Here is a 15,123-nt window from a genome sequence, read left to right on the forward strand (position 1 = left end):
AAGCAAAATAAAAACGGCAAAACGAAATAGCCAAGTAGCCAAAAAGCTATATAACCAAATAGCCACCACCCCCCCACAATCTCGCAGTCAGAAATCAATCAAAATTTGCTCGCGATGATTTAGCATGGAATTTTTGGCCGATGATGAGCGCTCACTAATTTTTCAGCTCGGGCAAATGGCACACAGCGATCTCCGCCTGCGTGGGCGGCATCATCATCCACTGGCCAGTGGATACCTCTTGCTTGACGACAGCACTGAAATATGTGTCAGCCCAGCCATAGTTTTCAAACAAAAGCATGCTTTCGCCCATGTGGAATGGCTATGTGGATTGTACGTGAAAACGCGTATTACGTATACGTACGAGTGCAGTGCTTGTGCGGGCACTATTTAATTATAGGCGGGCAGATACACAAATTAAACTTTATGATGCGCAAAAACGACAGCCTCAAATTTATTGTTCGAAACTGTAAACCGTTCACGGCTTAAATCATTTGTTTAGCTTTAGAAAAAAGGCCAATTGGAAGCCGTGAATTACTCAATTAAATTACTCCCACAAAGCTGTAATTCATTTCCATTCTAGCCTGCTGACATATTTTTGAAATATATCCGCTGATGTCATGGGGAATGCGTCATCAATTTTTGTTTTCTATCCAAATAAATGCAGCAATTACCATTTTCCTATTCATTTGGTTAGTTGTTTGATTAATTGATTCATTTTTAACGTGATACCATTTTGTGTCTTACCGTTTAGTAATAAAATTATTAGTTTCACATCCCGCCTTGTTATTTAATTTACTAGTATCTGGGGTAAATATATTTATTAGATCTTAATATTTGTATAGTAAGCAATAAAATAATATCCATAGTAATGAAATGCAATATGTATTTATTTATGGTTTCAGTGGTGAAACTGAATTCGGTGTAACGAAATCCATTTAAAAATTAATTAAAAGTAATTTGAACTACGCGCGCATTTAATATCGATATCCGATAAATGTATGATCAACAATGGTATCGGGGACTGGCAGCCCTGCTGTAAAACGGCCACACTGCACGCTAGGGCTGGAAAAGGAACGATAGTAGTCTGGCTCGATATATCGATACTGTCGTGGGTGTCTCACTGTATGCGTGTGTATATCTGGCATCGCAGCGAAAAAAATAAATAATAATAAACAATTGCCACAAAAATTGTTGTTCCTGGGAATCACGTTTCAAAGTGTCGAGTTCCGAACCCACCGACGCAACCATGACCGCCTACTACAGCCATTACGCGGCGGACAACTACGACGACGAGTCGATAGGCGACGAGCGCAGCGAAGAAGGTGAGTACCAGTACGCACACGGCTTTCCAAGAGGAGGCTTCACTCACGTCCCGCGTCCTACGCGCTCCCCCTCCCAATTCCACTCGCACTCCCTTCCAGACACGGACGACGCCAGCGAGACGGAGTTCCGCAGCCCCAGCCGCTACGGCGGCACGAATGGCACCTCCAACAGCAACAGCATGGGCACCAACAGCGAACTGAAGGAGCAGTAAGTAGTGGCATTCGCATTCTTATTCCTACTTTATCAAAATAATTTCACTCCCGCAGAATGTACCAGCACAAGCTGCTGAACCTGCAGAAGCAGATGGAGGAACTGGGCCAACTGGTGCACCCGGAGTACATAAAGCGCGTAAAGAAGCTGGACAACCAGCTAAAAGAACGCCGACGGCTGAACGAGATCTACAAGGAGTACATGCGCGAGTGCGTCGAACGGGACTATGTGCTGGAGAAGATGGCCGCCCAGAAGGAGTACGACGAAAAGATGATGGACCTCAAAGACAACCTGATCTCAGATTTCGAGGACCGCAAGCGTCAGATTGAAAACGAGCGTTACAGCCTCGAGCTGACTAACGATTCCATGGAGATCAAGACGACGGTCACGCGCAAGCTGCGTCGTCGCCCCAATGAACCGCTTCCGGTGATCGAAAAGCGACGCAAGCCGGCCACCGGACAGCTACTCGTCTACCAGCTGGATGACAAGGAGATCGAGTCGGACCTGAAGATCATCCAGCGCGGCAGACCTAATCCAGTTCCCCAGCAGAACGGTAGCGGCTCCTACGGCAGTGGCTCCCAGCAGCAACAATCGATGCACGTCCTGGCCGAACCGACTTCCAACAGCGGCCTGGTGGAGACCCGCATCGAGGACAACAAGCTGCTGTACGAGCGAAGGTGGTTCTGCCGCGGCCAGCAGGTCTATGTGGAGGGCAAGGAGATGAGCAAATTTGCGGCCACTATTACCGCTATTGGCAACGAGGTGGTGAGTTCTCCCTTCCCCTTTTCGGGTTGCAAGCACCGCCCGTCAGCTTCTAACTATGATTCGTTCTTGCAGGTTTGGGTGAAGCGCACCAACGAGACCAAGGTCAAGATCAACATGTCCCATCTGGCCAAGGGCAAGATCTCAATAAAGCGCCGATAGCTCCGACGCCGGGCCGGGCGCCTTCACATCGCGCCCGCCCCGTTTCCTCGGCCAAGAGACGTATTTTCATAAAGTTATTGGTACAGACGTAGCACTAGATTAGGTGTACATTTTTCTTAACGAGTATTGCAAATTGTAAATAATGAAACAACAATTATTTTGTATACAAAGCGATTTTTATTATTGCAAGCAATTACTTTTCGGCGCATTGCGGCTCAGTTGCGAAGCAAAACGTTTTTGCGGGAATTCCAGCCTTTAAACATTTTAAGGAAATATTGAAGTCTCCATATTACTTCAGATTCATTGTACAAAAGGGCAAGTGTAGCACGTATTCCCGCTGATCTTTTTACGGAGTACATAACCTTACCTATCCAAACCAGTTTGTACCATAAGTTAAACCTAGAATAAAAGCCATATGGAAATCCGCATATTGAAGTAGCACTTTTAGGCCTTTATAAGTAGGCTAAGCGATTCGAAATACTTTATGGTCCAAGTATTGTAGCACACCTACTAAGTGCGTTAACTAGTTTACTCTGAGCAGCTAGTGGTTATTAGTTGAAAGTAACCAACGTTTAATGGGGAATTACATAAACTTTGAAATAAAATAAGTAGGCAAAGATAATTGATACAAAAAACTAAACCCTAACTTTGGGAAAAGGAATGTTCTTGTATTAACAGGATTAGAATTAACATAAATATAAATAAGAGGCTCGTGAGCAAAAGAAGGGTATTTAAGTAAACTAGCCATTAAACTAATTGTCAACGTTGAGACAGCGTCAACAAATAAAACGGAATTAAACAATAAAAGCTGTTTGATTTTCCTTGATGCGAAATCATTATTTTGAGAGCAGGCAAATTCGATCTAAGCCCTGCTTTATACACTTTAGCTAACCTATTTCAGAATGCCGTCAATTTATGTAGCTTTTGCAATGAAAGACTGAATCCTGATGTTATCTTAAAACATTGCTTTGACCAGTTCCTACCCAGATCTTTATACCATCAATCTTTTAAACTGAAAAATGAATCTATAGCCCTATCGTGTGTACTTAAGTACTTTTCAATAATCAAACCTACTTTCCACAGAAACACGAGGACTGTCTCTACAGACCATCGCAATATAAAGTGCACTATCCACAAAAGTCTACTTCTAACAAAAGTTACTCTAAGAAGCTGCTTATTGCAAAAACGTGTTGGGCCAGTAGTTTCGGTTTGGCCTGACATCGGATTTACCATACCATTTAGCACAGTTGGAATGTGAATCCGCATCCGATTTGCACACCACAATCACTGGACCAAAAAAAAAAAGGAGAGCACGGAATTTCACTTGCGTTTGCTTTATAATTGATCGTCATATCATAAAACACACACACATTTTTCAGATGTTGGTTTCTTCTATTGTTGAGGGTATGGATCTTCAGTTCAACATTTTACTGAGTGATTTTTATACATTAGAAAAAAAAAACTGAAGCGCCTGGGTTGTTTAGTTGCGCGATCCGCGTCCGAATCCGCCACGGAACTCGACCTCTCCGGCACCGGGTCCAACATCGCCCTTCTTGTCCACTCCACTGCCGCCGGGAGCACGTCGGTAGGCGGAGCGATCCTCGCCGGTCTTGGTGGCGTCACCGGGTCCGCGTGGGCCGCCAACGGCGGGACGGGGACGGACGGTCTCCGAGCGGGCAGGGCGCTTCAGGGTCGAGGGCACGATCTCGGGAGGCAGGTGGAGGTAGCTGCGCAGCTCCTCGATTCCCTCGTTGGTGAGGTACCAGTAGTAGTGGCGCCAGGCGAACTGCTCCTTAACCAGACCGCGCGAGTGGAGCGACTGCAGAGCCTTGATCACGTGCAGGTTGGGGATCGACTCCAATTCCGGGTGCTTCTGGGCATGGAAATCCTTCTTGGCCACGATCACGCCCTCCTTGAAGAGGTACTCGTAGATCGCGACACGATGGGCCTTTGGCATAAACATTCTGCACAAACAACAAAAAAAATGCAATTAGATTTGGTTCATTGCCAGGATAAATCTACAGATGCGTCTGATATCCAATTCACACATTGTTTATTGAGTCTGAAAGACTCGTTTCTTTGACCACATAAAAAAAAATATACACATGCATTCAGGAACAACATTGGGCGCATATTTTCCCGGTGCGTCCAGTTGAAAATCGGGTATTTGGGCGACAATTACCTGGATTGATTTGCAAACACAAAGTTACACGAACGCGAACGTATCGTAATACTCCCGCTGCAAGTAAAAAAGAGAATTGGAGGTTTTTAATAAGGAGTTTTGCTTAAAAATTCGCGGAGCACACGCACTCACCGGAAACGTGAAGACGAAAAGAAAGGGAAACGGAAGGGATGACAAGAAGAAGACGGAGAGCAGTGTGGCCGGACGGTTCGATATGTGCCAGCAATCGATTGCGTCGGCAATGCATCGATATTTCTCTAGACATAATCCACTAGTGAATGTCGCTATTAAATCAATTAATTGCACTTGCGGTACAGGTCGTGGTGCACAATTTATCTTGCGATTGGCGGAATCACTTTAAATTTACCCCATTATTTTCGTTATATTAACTTATAATGTCTAATAGAACATTCGATAGCGACAGTGGTGCCGGACTTTAAAGTATCGATTTCCCAATTGATAAGTCTTGTGCCAACATTAAGTTGATACACACACCGCTTTTTGCAATTGCAACTTATCGATAATTTTTTGTTGTCAAAAAATCGCAATTATTTCATGCCAATAAGTATCAGTGATGGGACAGTAAAGCTATCCGCTTCAGCAATTCATTGTTTTTTTTCATTTATAATTATAATATATAATACCTCTCATGACTTTATTAGAAATCATTAAAAAATTCAAATAAATGATAATAATATTATATTACTAAAAATATTTTATTTATCACATTCCATCGATGTAGTTAAATTAATTCAAAAATTGTTTACGACGATCCAGGTAAAACTAGCTTTTTGAGGTCTTTCTCACATTCTTCTTTTTTCTCAGCTCTAAGCGCTTGTTTTGCAAATGTTTTGGCCTTGTAAACCTTATTTTTCATTTTTGCAAAGGCCCTCCTAACATCCTGCACATAATCTGCGAATGTGTAACCATCCCTTTTCTGAGAATCTGTGGGTTAATTGTCAATAAGAGCCATGTTAAGAATTATAAAACTTACCATAAATGCACTTGTTTAGGTTTACGTATGAATTAAGCCCAGTTTTGGAGCCAGTGCCTGAATAGTTCATACTCATTAAAATCGAAGTCGATAAAATTCTACTCATGTGCTTTTTTACGCCTTCGGGTGCGAGAATGGTTCGGAACAGGTCCACCTATAAGGTAACGTATAAAGTTAATCTGTTCATGTTTACATATACCTATGCACATTTTTAATTGGACTTACATATTTGTCATAGTTTTCCGTTACTTTGGCTTCTATTTCACTAAGTTCTTCAATGGTTTTTATAGGAAACTCAGTCTTTGGAAGACCAGTTTGAAATTTGTCCGAAATTCGTTTTACTTTTGCTAGAATTTGGTTATTCTGCTCCACCAGTGTCGCAATTTGAGATTCCATTTTTTCAATTTTCCGCTCCATTCGAGACACATTTGCATTGTCGGAGTTTAAAGTTTGAACAAAGTGTTCAAACTGATTCTGGTTGGGACTGTTGACTACCATAAAATTAGTCGACTTATGGACTACATTCTGGTGTAAATTACCAGTTGCATCTTGAACACGGATGTCCTGTTCGATAGAGCCATTCGGTTCATCCACTTGTTTGGACTCATCCTTTGCCAATCGCCATAGGCTGGATCTGGCCAAAACATTCATTTTATATTATGGTGTTTACATCATCTCCGAGGTTCCGCGGTTTAGGTCCACCCTAATCCGTATATGCAAGTAAACAAACGCACAAGGAATAAAAATATTGTTGCTTTGCTCAAATCCATTTACTACTTACAATCCCAATTGCTTAGGGACGCATATCTTTTTAATCGTATAGTTGGTTAATGCTCGATAATAGAAGTCCAACATCGACCACACAATAAACAATGAGATGGCAGTGAGAAGAGGTTCCGTTTCAATCGCGACCAGATGTACAACACAAGTGAAATAACGGAGAAAAGTGGTATTTTTATCATGTGTTCCCTTTTTCTCTCTCGCACTTCGCTCTCTTTGCGTTCCGTACGCATTCTAACGGACGGCAAGTTTGCATGCCTGCCATGATTTCAGAAAATATAAGAGCGCCGCTGGTAGTGATGCCTATTCAGCAATTAAAAAGTCGCATCAATTCGTGGGCTTAATCATAATAAACGCTGAAAGAGTTTTCATCTGAAATAACGGAGAACGTATATATTCTATCGGATAGCAAGTTTGCAGGCCTGCTGCAGCTTTGGGAGCGCCGCCACTAGTGGCGTGTATCTAACTATTAAATAGCTATTTAAGTAAAATACGTGGAGTTTAAGAAAAATTATCTTATATCCATATATACATATATGTAAATATTAAAAAAAAGTTACTTCAATTAATCATATATTTTTGGTATATATATTTATTTTCAACTTTTATATGTAAATACTTCTTAAGAAAAGGAGGATTTCAAATTCTTGGAAAAATTACTAATTAAGAATAGTTTTAAATAAAATATTGCCTAACAAATTTAACATTAATAAAAAAAAAAGATCCTTAACCTATAGTTGATATCTTTGCTCATAAATAGTTTTGAGATCCTTATGCCGGCAGGGGCGATTTATTTTCCAGCGTTGGCGCAGATGCAGTGCATCCCACTGGGGCCTCCTTCACCTGTTCCGCAGCTGGTAGTGGGGCACTTGGCTTCTCGATGGGAAGCAGGAGGCTTTCCAAGTTTCCGAAGGGCGCCTCAATCAGGATGTACACAAAGTAGGCGAGGAGCATGGTGAAGCCAAAGTCGCCCCAGAAACGAAGCATCTGCAAGGATTCCCAATTAATGTTTTTTGCTATTACCACATATTGGTGTCTCAACCTACCACTTGGTAATTACTGAAGTAGGTGTTGGTGCGCGTAATGCCGGCGTTGAGGCTCTCCATGAACATGTGGAAGATGTAGGCGGAGTAGGACAGCTTGGACAGCGGCTGCCACAGGGGAGAGGAAAGGAAGCTGTTGGCCAGTCCTCCGTATCCCTGCATGCAGGCGAAGACCACCCAGCAGAGACCCAGGGGCCAGGCGATCCGGGTGAAGGTCAGGTAGAAGGCCTCCTCCACAATCGGTGGTGTTTTCCCATCTGCGGCATACCCGTAGACGGCGAACAAGCAGCTGAAGAGCAGCGCCAAGCTGGTCACCCAGCCCAGGATGACTGCAATGGGACTGAGCTTGAAGGACTTGCCCCGGTTGACGTGCAGGAAGTATCCGAACAGAATGCCAATCAGGTACGGGGACGCCCTGGTGTGTGTGGAGAAGTATATCTTTTTCATCGAATCTTCGCTGGACGCAATCCTGCAGAGAAGCATCAAGAACAGTAAGGCAAGGGCATGTTAGGTACGATCCACATATTCATATACACATCTGTCTGAACTTACAGAGAAACTTTCTCGATCACCATGATGCTGAAGAGACAAGCGGCGAGGAGCAGCATGGCGACCACAATCCCAGCGACCGCCTTCCTCTTCCACTTGTAGAGCGCGATCAGGAGAATGGGTGCGATGATGTAGAGCTGCATGTCCACGGCCAGGTACCAGGAGTGTCCCAGGCACTGCTCGAAGTTGGGGGTGTGATTAGCAAGGGAATCCCAATTGGAATGGAGTGTGGTAACCTACGATTTGGTCGGTGGCATAGTTCTGCACATACAAGAGCGTCCAGTACCAGGTGTCCTTGCATATGGAGTAGTCATCGAAGTTCACCTTTCCGTACATTGGGCCATCGCCCATTCGCGGCAGGATCGTTATATAGGCGATAATGGCCAAGGCCAGGACCGGAGTGAGGCGCAAATAGCGATGCAGATACATCAGGGACACATTCAGCTTTCCCTTGGTTCTGCAAAGGGATCAATACGGGTAAGGACTCTGCGGTAACTCTTGCGACTCCTTGGAGACGTACCTTTCCATTGCTCTAAGGGCAATCACCACCATCAGGAGGCCACTCAGAAAGAAGAACGTGTCCACCGAGTACGCTGCGTGCTGCAGTAGCATACTGTACGGCGATTTGCGCCACTGAATCGCGATAATACATCATTAGATATGGAAATGGATGCAGTGAATTTCGAGAGTTGGGTAAGCTTACCGTGTTGAATTTGACAAAGTTCATGTTGGGACCAAAGACATAGACGAGGTATACGTGCCCAAAGACAACCCAGATGAAGGACAGTACTCGAATGCCGTGGATGCAGTCAATGACATTGGGATTGCTCCTGGGGGCCACCAGCCTGAAGAGAACCCGACTGTTGGCGCGCGCGGAGAAAGCCTTTATCCACTTGTTCAGTGGTTCTGTCGAAACGTTCATCACATTAGCATCTGGCCTCGACTTATGGGTTGCTATTCCAATACTTACGCTCATCCTGGCAGACCAAGTAGTCACAGATGGTGGACAGCAGCATGAGAGCGCACAGTATAGATAGCAGGACTCTGAAAAATGTATGGATGATGTCAGTGCCATGACTCACATGAACACTTTCAGGGACACTCACATTGTGAAGATGGTCAGAGCATCGTAGGGCTCCCGATCGGCAGTCTTGCATGTGCCCTCGTTCACCACAGGCACCTCAGGATTCAGCTCAATGTTCAGGAGGTTCTGCAGTAATCTCCGGAGCATCGTGTCCATGTGGGCGGCAGAGCAGGAGGCGGGAAAGCAGACCGCCGTCTTGAGGGACAGATAGGCGGAGAAACTTGGTGCCACTTGAAGCTTGCTGAGGCAGTACTTTCCCTGGACACTGTGGGTGGAGGTCACAGCGTGGTCTATGCCCAGGCACTCGTCGAAGTTACCCAGATCAACCAGGTTGCCGTACAGGATACCCGAAGGCAAGGTGCCCCAGGAGTCAATCACTGTAACAAAAGGAAAGAGTATTATGCTGATAATGTAATAATGTAACAATAAGTTAGATTTTTCTGTGTGGAATATAAACTTACTTCTGAGAGCCCAAAATTTTCTAGCGGACACAGCATTCGCAAGAGTCTGCAGATCTGCCAGGCACCTCAAGTCCTCGGTGGTGGGTAGTCGTATCTCCTTGTCCCGATACAGATCCTGTGCCAGATCGTGGATCGTTATATTCTGATACTGGGCGATGAACTCCACTGCCAGGCGTCTGAGCGTGGTGATTGTGTAGTAGGATTGTGACTGGGACTCGGAATGGACTTCGTCCAAGGAGAAGTCATTTGGAAGCTCCACACCCACACTGGCGCTGGCCAGTGCCAAGGACAGGAGCAGAAGCAAGAGCGAAATGGTTGGCCCAATGGTGACCATGTTGATGGGTTGGTAGCAAGCAGCGCTTTGGTTGTGGCAGCAATCCTCACGATCTTTTATATACGAGGTCGAGATTTCGATAAGAGAAGGGCCGACTTCAGTGGCGTTATCATGGGAATTGGGAGAACCTAGTTATCGTTTGATAATCTTTTTCACGACCAGTCCCAAATGGTTCTTTGTGCAACTACCTTAATCAATGCCATGGTCAATATCGGGTTTTGGGAATGTCCCCACTACGAGCAAAGTCCGCAATATTTAACTTGGAATAGTAACAGGCTGGATCAGATTTGGCCGGCGATTATACCCAAGCCAATAAATATAGTCTAGACGACACGGGAGGCTCTAATGGAAATTCTTTGGACGAAAACACGCTTCAAGTGCTTTTTATGCGGAACAGAAAAGTGACTATTATGTGTGGGCTATCGCTTGAAACTCGATCGATTAAGATCCTTTCATAGTAACTCGATTAACTTGATAGTGACCCAAAATTCAAGTGGACGCGCTAATTACAATCTCTATAATCATTGCCGACTGAAAAGTTGAGGTAAACAAGCTATGGACGAATGACTCAGTAACTCAGCTCTAAATTGTGAAAAATATTATTTCAGTGGCAAACTAAAGGACAAACCGTGATTATCTAAGCAGATTTGGGCACTGGAAGTGTGCTAATCAAACCAAAGGATTGTTGTCAGAATTAAAGTTCATGCACTTCCAATGTTAAATGGTAAATTAAGATCTTAATTACCTCTAACATTTTTATTTCTCTTCAAATTTATTAAGATAACTTAAAATATAGTACTTAAGTCGGAGACAAAAAGGCTTAAACTAGTTTCATAATGATTTTTAAAAGTATTACATAAATGCTTAAAAACCATGGTACTTTTTAATAATACAATATGCCCCTAGTCCCTACGAGTAACAGGTACGATAATTCTGCAGATTTATTTTCGGCATCTTAACTATTTATAATTTTACTCATTGCTCGTAGAGTAAAGGAGTTTGCTTGATAAGTTAAAAAGTATGAAACAGCATATTCAAAAAGATTCCATACTTCCAACTATCTTATGCTAATATGCTAATTAACAGGTATCTGGTAGTCGCGAAACTGGACTATAGCTTTCTTCGTTGTTTTTAAAATGGCAATTGGATTTCCTTTCCTAATCGTGCAGCACCTTCTTGCACTTCAATAGAAACCTCGTTAAGCGGAATTAATGTGCGATAGCCTCTTTGCCAGTATCAAAGTAACCGAGCATGACAAAAATCACTTTTCCGAATAATGAACCTGAATCGTTTAAGCGGAATCGCTTGGACATAGGTATTGTTATTCGATAAGCGCGAATAACAACGCTATTTTGAGGCATTACAGGCTAATTCTATGCTCCTTAGGCGATGCCAATCAAGTTGGACGGCCTTCTCCGAATTACTCATTGATAGGAGCAGACAGCTGGCTCAAATAGGCATCAAGTGCCTGTACGAGTCACATATAGGAATATCTTATAATGCCATAGATCTGATTATCTGATTGCGTGGACACAAGTGCTACCCATAAATCAGCTGAAACCTATTAGGCCGTTATCACTAAGTGTAAATAATAGTTATTCAAAACCGCTTAGGCATTTCACTTCCAACGTTCAAAGTGTTCGTGTCTTGGGATCGCTGATCCTGAACCGAAAACCGCCTTCTAAATGATTTGTAATAAATCCTTATATCCCAACAATGAGTTGTGGATGAAGTGATAATGTCCTTATAAGACATAAGATTGCAAGATGGTGGTCAATCAATAAAACGATTAACAGTCCTCAGGTTGTGTTACGATGATAGTCTTACTAAGCTTACTAAGTCGTAGTAAAGACAGCCCTATAGTTAATTCAAAACCCAATGAAACCTCCGTGTGTTTATAGATTCTGAGATTTACTCAAGTAAGTGACAGGCATGTAGATTACGCTGAGATTAGCCAGCACCTAGGAAACTCCATGTTGTTTGAAAATACTCACCTATAGTTACTACCGAAGGGGTCCATAGATTAGAATAGCATAAGGAGTGGCCCCCTATCAGCACCGATAGATAAGTCGTGGAATGGCGAACTATGAAGGCCCGCTTCATATGCGATCCATCGAGCCACCTCTTTCATTTTAATATAAACCCCCAAGGCGGTGAGAACCTAAACAAATTCATTTTGCCACCGGACAGAGCAACATGGTCAGGTTGGCGCTAATCCTGGGGCTGGGCCTTTTGGCTGTGGCCAGCGTGAATGCAGAAATGACCAACATGTTCGCCATGACCAATACGAAACTCCTCACTGAGCACTTTGCTGGGGATAATTATTCGAGTTTTTTCAACACCAGACGCTTGTCCGTGGAGTTCTTTGACTACTACTCCAATGTAACTCTAGAGGATCTCACGGCGAACTCGAGGATTCCCTCGCTACAGGATTTGGTGTGCCTAGCGGATCTGGCCCTCCTCTCCAGCGACCTTTCGTCCTCCAAATTCTGGGCCCTGAAGAGTGAGTGCTACACTTACGTACCCTATATAATCAGTACTCTGTAATCAGTGCCTTTGATCCCGCTGCAGTGATCGACTCCTGGGGCCTGTTGCCGTCGGGCGTGCTGGTGGGCAACTGGTGGAACTTGGGCAACTTCGACGAGTGCATTGCGGTGGACCACGCGGTGACCAGCAGTCACAGCATCAAGGGCAAGTACTGCATCAGCAAGCTGGCACCAGCTCCAAGTGCGGTGCCCGCATTTGTCCTCAAGTCAGCTGTCTGCTTTCCGGCCTCCTGTTCCGCCGCCAACATGAACACCATGCTCCGGAGACTCTTCCAGAAGCTACTCAGCGTGGAGCTTGGTGCAGATGTGCAGCTTGTGGCCGAGGAGACGTGCCAGACTTCAGAGAAGAAGCCATACGATGGCCTCACCATATTTACCATGTGAGTGGAGATCATAATCAATGCATTGACATAACGTTTGGTTAACTCATAAACTTGCAGAGTTGTGCTCTCGATTTTGGGGGCTCTCGTGGGTCTCAGCACTATTTTTGACTATTTCTTTTGCAAAGATGAGAGTGAGTCTTTTCCAAATCCGATCCTTGAAGCCATGATAACCATACTTGCTTGTAGAAACCATACATCCAGTGGTGAAAGCCTTCTCGGCACGGGCCAACTCGCGTTCCCTGTTCCGCATCGTGGATACCAAGGCGAATTCCAACGTCATCGATTGCCTTCACGGGATCCGCTGTCTTTCCTTCATCTGGGTGGTCTACGGTCATGACTACATGGTGTTTGCCACGTTACCCAACATCAACATGGGCTACCTTCTGACGGTAAGTTAAATGAGCTTAAGAACTAAAAGATCTATTATTACTACCCACTATTTAGTGGATAAACTCCTTCTACAGTTCGTTTATAAAACACGCGGTCTATGCTGTGGACTCATTTTTCTTCCTGAGCGGCTTGTTGCTCGTGGTGATTGCCCTGCGATCGATGGACAGGTGTGTTGTGCTTTAATCTTATCATTTTGGTTACCCACTTACCTTTTTGGCACTCATTCCAGAACCAAGGGAAAGCTTAATATACCCATGATGTATCTGCATCGCTATCTGCGACTCACACCCATCCTGGCTTTTGGCATACTCGTCTACTTGAAGATCCTGCCGCTCTGGAGCAACGGGCCCCTGAAAGGATCCGTGGGCTTTGATGATTACTCGGTGTGCGAGAGCACCTGGTACTGGACACTCCTCTATGTGCAGAACTATGCGACCAGTAACCTGGTAGGCTCCTCCGATCACAATCACAATCCTCATATCATCAACTGATATCACCCCTTGTTTCTTGCAGTGCCTCAGTCATACCTGGTACCTGGCGGTGGACATGCAGCTGTACATCTTTGCACCCTTCCTCCTGATCTGCCTGCACAAGTGGGGCAAGAAGGCGGCCGCTGGCATCTTCGTTCTGATGCTCCTTCTGGCCGGCTGCCTATTCAGCATCATGGTCATCAATGATTTATCCCTGTAGGTGGATACTTGTGCGGGATACCCATATAGATATTCAGGCTAATAGCATCTATCATTTTCAGCGGTGCTGGCACCGGTGAATCGATGAGGAGGCTCTACTACGCCACGCAGACTCGTGCTTCTCCCTACCTAATTGGCATCCTGTTCGGCTACTTCCTTCACACCCACCGGGGCAAGGACTTCAGGCTGAACCGCCTAGCTGCCCTCCTGGGCTGGCTGATTGCGTTAACTCTAATAGCCACCTGCCTGTTTTCGGTCTATGGCCAGGACACGTTGCCCATTGTGGAGGAGGCCTTCTACCTAAGCTTAACCCGGATCGCCTGGCCACTGGCTCTCTGCTGGGTGATCTTCGCCTGCATGCAGGGATACGGAGGACTGGCCAACAGCTTCCTCTCCTCTCCCCTGTGGCAGCCGCTGTCCAAGCTCTCCTACTCCGCCTACATCTTCCACAAGTTCATCGAGAGTCTCAACGGTGAGATGACGCAGACTAGCACCTACTTTAGTGACTATCAAGTGGTAAGTGTTCCCTTATAGCAGAGTTCAAAATTCTAAGAATCCTCCTTCTCCAGATGCTTCGATTCTGGCCTGACTTTGGCTTCACGATTCTATTCTCGTACCTCATGCATATCCTGATCGAAGCGCCCTTCGCCGCTCTGGAGAGCCTTTTGATGCCCACAAAGAGGACAAGTGCCAAACCAGACGCGGCGGTGGAGCCCAGGATGCAGGAAGTGCAGGCACCTGTCGTTGAATCTCCATTAGAAGCGACCTCCGCGATACCTGAAGGAGTCACCCAGGACCATCCTGAAAAGAGCTCTGCCTAATTATAAGTCCTTTGTACTTTCAGTCCTTTGTACTTCCAGTTCCATGAATATATATAATTATTTCGACACTACGCAGCACATGAAAGTCAAGGCATGGTCAAGTATATCAATACGTAATCAGTAATGTAATGTAAATTATCACCACATTCCGCTTCTATTAAACTAAACAAATTGATAAATCGTTCTGTTCTTGTTTTATTTCGACTGAATGGTGTACATCCCCACTGTGAGTCACAATGTAATACTTGTAGTGCTTGTTACACCAATCCAAAGTCGGGCATCACCTTCATGACTCATAAGGAACACACCTGGTCGCAAAAGGCGTAACAAGATAATGACTGATAATGAGCGCCTTGAGTGTAAGGCTTTTCAACTCAATGACCATCGTATCACTAGAGACTTGGTAACTA

General features: G+C 44.7%; 5 protein-coding genes across 7 annotated transcripts; 2 read left to right on the forward strand and 3 right to left on the reverse strand.

Annotated features, from left to right (window-relative positions):
• The first annotated feature begins 1,094 nt into the window (after positions 1 to 1,094).
• LOC6525172 (sin3 histone deacetylase corepressor complex component SDS3) lies at positions 1,095 to 3,264 on the forward strand. Its single transcript, XM_002100974.3, has 4 exons — positions 1,095 to 1,322; positions 1,422 to 1,530; positions 1,590 to 2,298; positions 2,371 to 3,264. The coding sequence occupies exons 1-4, from the start codon at positions 1,247 to 1,249 to the stop codon at positions 2,455 to 2,457; spliced, it is 981 nt and encodes a 326-aa protein (XP_002101010.1). The 5' UTR covers positions 1,095 to 1,246; the 3' UTR covers positions 2,458 to 3,264.
• A 511-nt stretch (positions 3,265 to 3,775) lies between these two features.
• On the reverse strand, positions 3,776 to 4,856 carry LOC6525173 (40S ribosomal protein S10b). Its single transcript, XM_002100975.4, has 3 exons — positions 4,772 to 4,856; positions 4,640 to 4,696; positions 3,776 to 4,421 (listed from the first exon to the last, which is right to left on the reverse strand). The coding sequence occupies exon 3, from the start codon at positions 4,418 to 4,420 to the stop codon at positions 3,938 to 3,940; it is 483 nt and encodes a 160-aa protein (XP_002101011.1). The 5' UTR covers position 4,421; positions 4,640 to 4,696; positions 4,772 to 4,856; the 3' UTR covers positions 3,776 to 3,937.
• Positions 4,857 to 5,267: 411 nt separating this feature from the next.
• On the reverse strand, positions 5,268 to 6,586 carry LOC26535929. 3 transcript variants are annotated; one of them, XM_015190647.3, is made up of 5 exons: positions 6,415 to 6,586; positions 6,173 to 6,336; positions 5,859 to 6,124; positions 5,634 to 5,787; positions 5,268 to 5,584 (listed from the first exon to the last, which is right to left on the reverse strand). In XM_015190647.3, the coding sequence occupies exons 2-5, from the start codon at positions 6,282 to 6,284 to the stop codon at positions 5,403 to 5,405; spliced, it is 714 nt and encodes a 237-aa protein (XP_015046133.1). In that variant the 5' UTR covers positions 6,285 to 6,336; positions 6,415 to 6,586; the 3' UTR covers positions 5,268 to 5,402. The 3 variants fall into 3 exon arrangements, with proteins under 3 accessions (XP_015046133.1, XP_015046131.1, XP_015046132.1); XM_015190645.3 differs by having other exon boundaries at positions 5,859 to 6,336; positions 6,415 to 6,585; XM_015190646.3 differs by having other exon boundaries at positions 5,859 to 6,341; positions 6,415 to 6,585.
• A 428-nt stretch (positions 6,587 to 7,014) lies between these two features.
• On the reverse strand, positions 7,015 to 9,910 carry LOC6525174 (nose resistant to fluoxetine protein 6). Its single transcript, XM_002100976.4, has 9 exons — positions 9,551 to 9,910; positions 9,112 to 9,466; positions 8,976 to 9,049; positions 8,709 to 8,911; positions 8,526 to 8,638; positions 8,246 to 8,462; positions 8,009 to 8,181; positions 7,460 to 7,925; positions 7,015 to 7,400 (listed from the first exon to the last, which is right to left on the reverse strand). Exons 1-9 carry the CDS (start codon positions 9,882 to 9,884, stop codon positions 7,185 to 7,187), a joined length of 2,151 nt encoding a protein of 716 aa, XP_002101012.1. The 5' UTR covers positions 9,885 to 9,910; the 3' UTR covers positions 7,015 to 7,184.
• A 1,556-nt stretch (positions 9,911 to 11,466) lies between these two features.
• On the forward strand, positions 11,467 to 14,884 carry LOC6525175 (nose resistant to fluoxetine protein 6). The gene is made up of 9 exons (XM_002100977.3): positions 11,467 to 12,387; positions 12,456 to 12,810; positions 12,871 to 12,944; positions 13,000 to 13,202; positions 13,258 to 13,370; positions 13,433 to 13,649; positions 13,717 to 13,889; positions 13,955 to 14,408; positions 14,462 to 14,884. Exons 1-9 carry the CDS (start codon positions 12,081 to 12,083, stop codon positions 14,711 to 14,713), a joined length of 2,148 nt encoding a protein of 715 aa, XP_002101013.1. The 5' UTR covers positions 11,467 to 12,080; the 3' UTR covers positions 14,714 to 14,884.
• The last annotated feature ends 239 nt before the right edge of the window (positions 14,885 to 15,123 follow it).

The sequence above is a fragment of the Drosophila yakuba genome, chromosome X (genome assembly GCF_016746365.2).
Source record: "Drosophila yakuba strain Tai18E2 chromosome X, Prin_Dyak_Tai18E2_2.1, whole genome shotgun sequence".
Lineage (NCBI taxonomy): Eukaryota > Metazoa > Arthropoda > Insecta > Diptera > Drosophilidae > Drosophila > Drosophila yakuba.

What these genes read in the sequence shown, in the direction of transcription:
- LOC6525172 (XM_002100974.3), top strand. Translation starts at nt 1,247, where the DNA reads ATGACCGCCTACTACAGCCATTACGCGGCGGACAACTACGACGACGAG. An exon ending in CGACGAGCGCAGCGAAGAAG is followed by an intron (nt 1,323 to 1,421) that starts GTGAGTACCAGT and finishes ACTCCCTTCCAG; the next exon opens with ACACGGACGACGCCAGCGAG. An exon ending in AACAGCGAACTGAAGGAGCA is followed by an intron (nt 1,531 to 1,589) that starts GTAAGTAGTGGC and finishes TCACTCCCGCAG; the next exon opens with AATGTACCAGCACAAGCTGC.
- LOC6525173 (XM_002100975.4), bottom strand. Translation starts at nt 4,420, where the DNA reads ATGTTTATGCCAAAGGCCCATCGTGTCGCGATCTACGAGTACCTCTTC.
- LOC26535929 (XM_015190645.3), bottom strand. Translation starts at nt 6,284, where the DNA reads ATGAATGTTTTGGCCAGATCCAGCCTATGGCGATTGGCAAAGGATGAG. An exon ending in CGGAAAACTATGACAAATAT is followed by an intron (nt 5,788 to 5,858) that starts GTAAGTCCAATT and finishes GTTACCTTATAG; the next exon opens with GTGGACCTGTTCCGAACCAT. An exon ending in CCTAAACAAGTGCATTTATG is followed by an intron (nt 5,585 to 5,633) that starts GTAAGTTTTATA and finishes ATTAACCCACAG; the next exon opens with ATTCTCAGAAAAGGGATGGT.
- LOC6525174 (XM_002100976.4), bottom strand. Translation starts at nt 9,884, where the DNA reads ATGGTCACCATTGGGCCAACCATTTCGCTCTTGCTTCTGCTCCTGTCC. An exon ending in AAAATTTTGGGCTCTCAGAA is followed by an intron (nt 9,467 to 9,550) that starts GTAAGTTTATAT and finishes CTTTTGTTACAG; the next exon opens with TGATTGACTCCTGGGGCACC. An exon ending in CTTGGTCTGCCAGGATGAGC is followed by an intron (nt 8,912 to 8,975) that starts GTAAGTATTGGA and finishes ACGTTTCGACAG; the next exon opens with AACCACTGAACAAGTGGATA.
- LOC6525175 (XM_002100977.3), top strand. Translation starts at nt 12,081, where the DNA reads ATGGTCAGGTTGGCGCTAATCCTGGGGCTGGGCCTTTTGGCTGTGGCC. An exon ending in CAAATTCTGGGCCCTGAAGA is followed by an intron (nt 12,388 to 12,455) that starts GTGAGTGCTACA and finishes ATCCCGCTGCAG; the next exon opens with TGATCGACTCCTGGGGCCTG. An exon ending in ACTATGCGACCAGTAACCTG is followed by an intron (nt 13,650 to 13,716) that starts GTAGGCTCCTCC and finishes TGTTTCTTGCAG; the next exon opens with TGCCTCAGTCATACCTGGTA.